This window comes from Orcinus orca, chromosome 8, assembly GCF_937001465.1.
Source record: "Orcinus orca chromosome 8, mOrcOrc1.1, whole genome shotgun sequence".
Taxonomy (NCBI): Eukaryota; Metazoa; Chordata; class Mammalia; order Artiodactyla; family Delphinidae; genus Orcinus; species Orcinus orca.
The window spans coordinates 90,354,599-90,363,037 of NC_064566.1; the positions used below are offsets into that span (position 1 = coordinate 90,354,599).

The 8,439-nt window shown below is 46.1% G+C and overlaps 1 protein-coding gene across 12 annotated transcripts in view; it reads left to right on the forward strand.

The window, feature by feature from the left end:
- The window catches only part of NCAM1 (neural cell adhesion molecule 1), a 322,445-nt gene extending 319,286 nt beyond the window's left edge, over positions 1–3,159 (forward strand). For all 12 annotated transcript variants that reach the window (XM_012534257.3, XM_049713161.1, XM_033434579.2 and 9 more), the window contains one exon: positions 528–3,159. In XM_012534257.3, the coding sequence (XP_012389711.2) occupies positions 528–648 (121 nt within the window). In that variant the 3' untranslated portion in view covers positions 649–3,159. The remainder of the gene's footprint in view (positions 1–527) is intronic.
- Positions 3,160–8,439: the final 5,280 nt, after the last annotated feature.

Genomic DNA, 8,439 nt, shown 5'->3' on the forward strand with positions numbered 1-8,439 from the left:
AGCATTTTCTTACCCTGCCCTGGCAAGCCATAGAGGCCTCACCAGGAAAGGCAGAGCACAGAGGGGTGGGGGTGAGGACAGGCAAGCGCAGGTGGTTTGCAGAGGGCCCCCTGGGATCAGTACCAGGGAGCCCAACATACATGATTTATACCAAGCTGGGCTGCTGCAGCCATGCAGCGTGAGGAAAAGCCTGCACCTGCTGCACTTGCACCAGCCCAGGTAAAGCTGGAGCCCCTGGCCTCAGATTAGGGCCGGAAGGGCTCCTTCCGCTGATTCAGTGGCTCTCTACTTTGGCTGCAAGTTAGAACCACTTGGGTGCTTTTAAAAGTCACCACATTCATAGCACTTAAATCAGGATTTCTGGGGACACGGCCCAGGCATCAGTGATTTTTAGAGACTCCAGGTGATCCTGACGTGCAGCTGAGTTTGGAGACCAGTGCTCTAACTGGAGCCCCCTTTGAGGAACTGGCCAGAGGGTGCGTTACTGCAGACCGTGGTCTCAGTGCTGTTTTCCTGATTCTCCGCAGGAAGGGTCCTGTAGAAGCAAAGCCGGAGTGCCAGGAGACAGAAACGAAGCCAGCGCCAGCCGAAGTCAAGACGGTCCCCAACGATGCCACACAAACAAAGGAGAACGAGAGCAAAGCATGATGGGTGACGAGACACCAGCAAAGATCAAAATTAAAAGTGACACAACAGCTTCACCAGAGCATCTCCAATATCTCATACACACACACACACACACACACACACACACACACACACACACATCTCATTCCTCTAGTGTCTTTTGCCTTTAAAAAAAAAACTAAGCAGATCAACGTGGGATCTCCTTTTTGTAGCTTTATAGAAAGGGTTCCTTTGCTGCGCACTCACTTGTAAGAAAATGAGACAAAAAGGTGAAACCCACAGCCAAACTAGGACTCTCCGTTCCCTGAAACCATTTAAAAATCAAACAAAAGGACCCCAAATTAAGAATCTAGGAAGCTCAGAAAAATAAAATCTCTAGGTTCAGGAAGACCGCACTTGGTGTTGCCCAACTGGCACAGACCAGGTTCAGAGAAATACTTCCAGACACTAAGACTAACCGAATGAACAAAGTCCAAGTTTATTTTTATACTTTCAGTCGAGTTTGAACTCTGTAAAACCTCATAAATAAGTTATAATTTCTGTTCACTTTGTATTTGTCCAGTATGCAAAGTGTGTCACCCTTTCTAGCTGAATTCAATTCCCACATAGACTCTTGTTTTGTAGGAAGAATGCCAAATTGCAGCTTCTGGGGGTAGATCTCAATTTGCAGTATTCGGATTTCTTTTCCTTTCCTTTTCTTTTTCCTTCTTTTTTTTTTACCTTTCTGCCAACTTTGCTTTCCAGTGTTTACAAGTTGACAAATGTTTGACTTCAGTTGTGTTTCAATGTCTGTGTAAAAGAGCTGCCTTTTTTTTAAGTTACAAGTACTGCCCAGCGGTGTAGGATCGTCACAGGACAGCTTCACGAAATCTGATTGTTTACAGTGGCTCTTCCCCCCTTTCTGATTTGAAATTTTTGCCTGTGTGCAACTCAGGTGAAAATTCATCTCGTTCTGGAATGGTTTTGCTTTCGGGTTTTCAGTTCTTTTTTGTTTCCTAGGGGGTTAGACCACTTCTGATTAGCTACCACCTGCCTGTTATCTGTGAAAAGGATCTGCTCCCCAGGCATCCCTGTCCTTCCTTTTGAAGGACTCTTAGGCTTTGTTGAATGAAGCAGAGAAGATTGTATAGTTGGGGCTGGTCTTGGTGAACACACATTTTTACCCCAAACATCCCCTTTTTTGTAGAAAGCCAAATAAAATATATACGTACAATTTCCTTTTGAGCCCAGAATCTAGATTTGAGCGGAAGAGCATGTGTGCTTCAGGGAATTAGTGTCTTTTTTTGGAAGTCTGTTGAAGTAAAATAACATCGGCCTTCTGTTCACTTAGGCAGCGTTTGTAGAAACAAAAGAGAGAAAAAAAAAAAACCCAACCTGCTGTCTGGAGTCATAACACAACTTTCCTGGATTGGAAACCAAGTGGGGGAAAGAAAAATACAGAAACTTTAAGGGGGATGGGAGGGGGGAGAAGGGAAAAGCCAGCCCTTTGTATAGAAATTTTGCTTTTTTTTCCTCATTCTACTTTAGAACTGCAAGCTTGTGCACTGTGGATGCGTGAATATTTTAGTGTGAAACGTGTTTTTGTCATAGTATTGAAATAAAACTTCAACATAGTTTGGTTGTGGAAGGTATAGCAGATAGTTCAGAAAAAAAATATTCAGGAAACAAAAATAAATCTTAAAAGGAATTGAAGCCTTTAAACAAAGAAAATGAAGTCAAAGCGATTGTGATAATGAAGAAGATGCTAAGTCAGCAGAAATCAGCACCCTGCAGGGACCTTTCGCAAGGTACAAAACAGCAAGAGGTTAGGGTAGCAAGACTTCCCCTGAGTCTGTTCTGTGGGCCACACTCCCCAGTGTTGTGACACTTCTGCAGACTAATCAGTGGCGCTATGCTAGATAATCATATCAAACTGTGAAAAATAATGGTCTTGTCATTTGCTCAGTGTGGGGTTATTTTGCATTTTCTCAGCTCCTGAGGATGGAAATGGAGGATCCCAGTCTACACAGCTCTGGCCCTTTGACATTAGGGCTTGCACAAATCTATGGTTCGAATGCACAGGCCCTCAGGAACAAGTCAGGTGAAGACAGTTGTTAGAGCACACAGAGCACACAGCAGATGGGAGCTCCTGGGCGTCTGAGACAGACGGGGAGGACCCAGCGGGGAGTGGTAGGCTCTTCCGGTTCCCCAGGTTGTCAGTGGAATCAGTTCCTCATCTTGTGATGTTAATGGCTTTGACTACCTAGGCCAAGCCCACACTATACCTCGTTAAGACTGTGCATCTCACTCCAAGGGGTTGTGGTCAAATAAACTGATTTTGGGTTCCGGTGGTTAGGAAGAGAAGGAGGTATGGTCAACCCTCAGATAACCTGGCCCAGGGCAGCTGACTCCCCTGCCCCCTCCCTAAACCCTGGCTCTGCCATTGGCTGGAACCCAAAACTCTGCCAACCTTTCGTTTTGCCTCTCTCCCATCATACAGAGATTTGTCTCTGCAGGCGTGAGCTTTCTTTTCTTTAAAAAAAAAAAAAGAAACAGAGCAATGCTTTCTTTAAAATCAAAGAGGGAGTCACTTAATTTTCAAGACGTTCTATCTTTTACGTTAAAGGATAAAAGCTTATAGTTTTCCTTTTTTTAATTTTTTGAAGGAGAGATCACTCTACCGGTTTCCAGCGGCTATGTGTCTATATGTGTATGTACCATACATATGTATTCACATAAATACCAGCGTGGCCAGATTCTGCTGGAGGGGCACTCAGGTGCCGTGCACGGGGCCTCGGAACCCTGAAGGGCCGTAGTATATATAGTGCAGCTTTGAAGCGGAACGCTATTTTCACACTTTTCTATGGAGCCTTCCGTCCCAGGTTTTCACTGTAGGCTGTCTGTCTGGATGGTGGTTCTCAGATCTCCATTAACATCTCTACCCAGCATTCCCGACTTCGGGGGCCTTCTCTCTTGTTACAAACTTTTTACCAAGTGAAACATCGATACCACCTTTGTTTCCATTCTCACTGGTGTAAATACTGAGTACTAACTGAGAATTTTGACTTTGCATTCTGTCAGAATACTTGTGTTCAATAAAAATTGAAAGAAAAAAAAAGCTCTTATGGTCCAACTGGGATTTATTTCAGATCCGTGGAAGTCTGGCATGTGAATCAAATGTGGAAATGCCTCTGGTATTTTTTTTTTTTTACCTCATTTAAACCCAGGGTCTTGAGTTCATGTTGCCTGAATGATAGTTTTTAGTCTTTTCTCTCAGGTTGTTAGAGGAGTCCTCGTCGAGAAGGGCCAGACATCAGATTCAGAAAGACTGCATTCAAATCCTGGTTCTGCCACTTCCCTGTTGACCTTGGAAGAGTTACCTAATCTCCTCCAGACTCAGTTTCCTCTTTTGACAAACAGGAAATGCCAAGCTGTTAGAGTTGGGGTGCTGGGTAATGAACGAAGCAGCATATGGGAAAGCCTTGGCACATAGTAGGTGCTCAACGAATGGGAGTAGAGCTGTCGCCTCCCTGGTGTATGATAACATCAAACCCACCTGGAATAACAGTGCACACCTGAGCTCCAAGGTGCCAACGCCGAGGTAGATGCATGAGGCTATTCTAGAATACGTGACGCCTCTCCTTATTCCTTTGTCATCCCATTCAGCTCGTGGAGCCTTAATTCAACCCCTGGGATTTACTGAAACCTCTGAGCTAGACAGAGAGTGAAGAAAACTTTGCCTCAGCTCAGAATTCTCTTGCATACGCTGCTGTCTGGCTGTGTTGGGAAGCAGCAGCCAGTAGAGTTGGGATCATCTATTAGACTATGGAATCAGGAGTTCCTGGGGAAGAGGCCAGGACGAGGGTGAGGCAAGCAAGGAGCCCAGGGAGCAAAATGTAACTCCTTCTCAGGGCCGACCCTGCACCTGCGCAAATCTGAGTGACACCATCTTTCGGGTCTATGGCCCTCACGCTGGTTTCAGCCTGGGTCAGTGGAGCCCTCTCCTGGGGTGGTATCTGCAGCCACTCCCAGAGGTTGTCCCTTCCCTGGCCCTAGGGCCTGTGTAAATGGCACAGAACGACATGCATCTATGTGACTTCCTGTGCCACAGATTTCCAGCTGCATGTGGGGTGAGGGGCTGTAAGAGCACATTGCTTTTCAGGATTTGGGTAACCCTCTCCATTGATCCATGAGGGCTTGCTTCCAGAGCCTTCCTCCTTCAGGCTAGACTCCTCTCTGATTCACTAAGCATTTCTTGAGTGTCTCAAGGTGCTCCAAGAGACAGCAGTGAACAAAACACTCTCCAGTGGAATGTGTGTTCCGTGTGGGGCTGAGGATTCTAGACAGGAACCTAGTACATTGTGGAGTCATTGGGCTGTCCACCCGCATTCCAGTTCTCCCCGCTCCTTCCCAGCACCTGACAGGATTACACTTCTCTCTTCACTTCCAGTAGATGTGGCCAAGTGGCTTGCTTCCCACAATGATACAGGAGCAGGGGAGTGCATGTCCCTTCCAGGTGAAGCCTTCGAAAGCCAGTGGGTCTCTCCCCTGCCACAGCAGCCAGCAGCAGTGCACATGGTAGAAGGGCCATCACCTGGGCCCAGAGTGAGGGGTGTGAACAGAGGACCCATGATGGGCGTGGCATGTGCATGTGGGATCAACCCAGTGAACGTTTTAACAACCAGCTCTCCAAAGAAGGAGGGGAGGGGTGGGTATATAAGTACGGGGTGTGTGTGGTGTGTGTGTATGTTTTGCTGATATAAGGAATGCAATTTACAAATAGTAAAACAAACTACTCTACGCTGAAATGCCATGTACCCAATCAATACAGATGCTTTGGTTCATTTTTGCTGAAGTCTTGTATCCATAATCAACCTACGGCTGCAACTGATGGATGAGCGTACTTCCAACATGAATGTTGCCTGATATATTCACTTATGTTAATAAGTAAGACGAAAGTGACACGATGAAGACCTATGGGTCAGAACTTCACTCATTTATCAGTGGTGAGCAACCTCTTTGCCGAATCAGGTGTAAGTGTTTGAATACTGCTTCAGTTTCTGCTATTCACGGTGTAATGGCTGCAGACGTGACACACTTTGAAGTTTAATCTGCATCATAAGTATGTGCACCATCACTTTTTTAAGGCTAGACAAACACACACACAGAGACACAAAAACACTCAAACCCTGATTTGTAGCCTTACTGATTTCAGGGGTGTGTAAATATTCCCAATATGGCTGATTTCTACATGTCATCACTGCATGAGGAGTTAGGTAGAAATGCACAGTAGCACATACTATATATTAGTATTTCCACAATACAAATAAAAAAAACATAGATAACCTCAAGCACAGAGGTCATAATAATATGGAGTAATAATAATAAACTTCATATACATTAATAATAATAGTAAAATGTTGTAAAACAATGGAGATCTGATGTGTTTTGAGTAGGTACTGCCCTCATTTTTAATGTTTGTTAATTGGAAGTGTATGTAATTTAACTTTTAATAATGACCGTGCTTAACACTGACTTAAATTTCCTGAAAATTTAACAATTGGCTCTTTTGATCCAGTACAAGCTGACTTCAGCATACCACTGGATAACCTTTTATGTTATAAGCCACTTCACCTTGGGATCTGTTACCATAACGTTATTTAGCCTATCACGGCTAAATCAGGGAGTGGTCAGTCCTATGGACAACAATAAGTCCAGGTGAGGGGGGCGGTCAGAGTAGTCTTCTCTGAAATGATGACATGGGGCAGTGACCTGAAAGAAGTGCAAGTATCTGAACGAAGATATCTCAGGCAGCGAGAACAGCAAGTGCAAAAGTCCTGAGGTAAGGACTTGCCTGGTGTGTTTGATAAAGAGCAAGGAGGGCAGTGTGGCCGGAGCAGAGAGCAAGGGATGGTGTAGGACAGAGGCTGAAGAGGTAGGAGATAAGTCAGTAGTATCCACAGCTAGACCACATAGGGTCTGTAGACTATGGTTAGAGTTTTGGCTTTTTCTTCAACTAAGATGGAAAGCCAAAGGAAAATTTTTAGCAGAAGACTGACATGACTTTTAAGTTTTAAAATTGTCACTCTGGCTGCTGGGTAGAGAATAGACCACAGCAGGGGAAGAGAGGAAGTAAGGGTACCAGTTAGGAGGCAATGATGTAGATGAGACAAGATGGAGTGTGTGGGGCAAGCTGGATCCAGTGGAAGTGGACAGTGACCAGATTCTGGCTCTGCTGAAGGTCAAACCGTCAAAAATGGATAATAGATTGGATGTGGATTTGAGAGTGGCGTCAAGGATGACTTCCAGATCTGGGGGCCGAAACCATTGAAAAGGTGGGTTTGCCATTTACTCTCTAGAAGGAGTAAAGAAGAAGCAGAGTTTGGGGATGCAGACTCTGGTTCCGGACACTTTAAGTCCGAGATCCACGCGCACACCCTAGTGGAGATTTTGGATAGACTGAAGCTCGAGTGTCTGGAGACACAGGTAGGAGCTGTCAGCACAGAGCTTGGGTTTAAAACCCTGGCACTTGGTGAGGTCACCCAGGAACGAATACAGATGAAGAAGAGGAGAGAACCAAGCATGGAACCTGGAAAAGAAAATTCACAGGCAGCTCTATGTCAGCGAAGAAACTGAATGACTCTTTATCTGGCACTTAGAACGACGGCATTTACACAGGGGGTCAGCAGAGGAACAAGCTCGCACCGACAAGGTGAGAGACCATCTGATTCCATCTGATTCCAGGCTGTCCCTGCCGTGTGCAGTCTCCGGACTGTGCCTCTCACATGTCGAAGCCTTGACGTTTGCTCAGGATCTTCCTCTCCCCTGGAGCTCCTCCGTCGCCCTGGCTGACTTCCGTGCTTTATGCAGACAGCCCTTCCAACACGCAGCTTGACCTCCTCGTCTCCGTTCCCTGGTCCAGCACGTCAACCACTCGTTCCCAAAATTCCAACACTCCTTCGCCTTGATGTTCTCACTTGGCGTCTCTCTTGAAAAACTCCAGCCCCGGAAAATCATCTGGTTGCCGGCTCTTTGCTCACCCCCGGACGGCTGGCCGCCTTTGGAGAGAAACCAGGTAATCAGTCACAATAGTACCACTAGGTAAGTCCCTCTCAACTAGACTCTGAGACTAGCTTTGCTGGACAATCTTACGGATGTTTCTCAGCAACTCATTGATAGGTTACAAAACGTCTTCAGTTTCCCCAAACCAACCCCTCCCTCAGCCACGCCTTCCATCTCAGCTTATGGTCTTGCTTCCTTCTCCTAAAGGAAAAGTACAGTTGGCAGGAAGGAGCAACCTCAAGCACCCACACAAAACCTACAACTCCCCGTGCCCTTCCCCTCCCCCCCCACCATCTCTTGGCTCCCGTATGAGGAAGCAGCATTTCCCCTTCCTAAAGGCTATCTCCATCCCTGGGTGCTGGCCCTTCTCTCCGCCTCTCATGGGGTCTTTCTTCATCCATTCGAGATCCATTCCACAAACGTCACTGAGCACTGGCCCCAAGGCCATGACTGTGGTAGATGCTGGGGAAACAATGACCCCCGTTTCACGGAGCTTACACCTAAATAAATATATGAGTCCAGGCTGAGTGCGGTAAGAAATATGCAGTGAGGAAAGGGTGCCAGCAGGTCATGAAGGAGGAAGGGCTGTTTCATATGGATATCCTCAGGTCTCTGAGGATTTGGCATGAAGCAGAGACCTCAAAACATGAAGCAGCACGTGTTCCATGCACTCAGAGCCTTTCTCGGCTGGCAGGCTTGCGTCTTGGGTCAGACTCTCGAAAGAATATGAAATGAATTTTTTTTTCTAACATTGAACTCAATTTCTCCTTC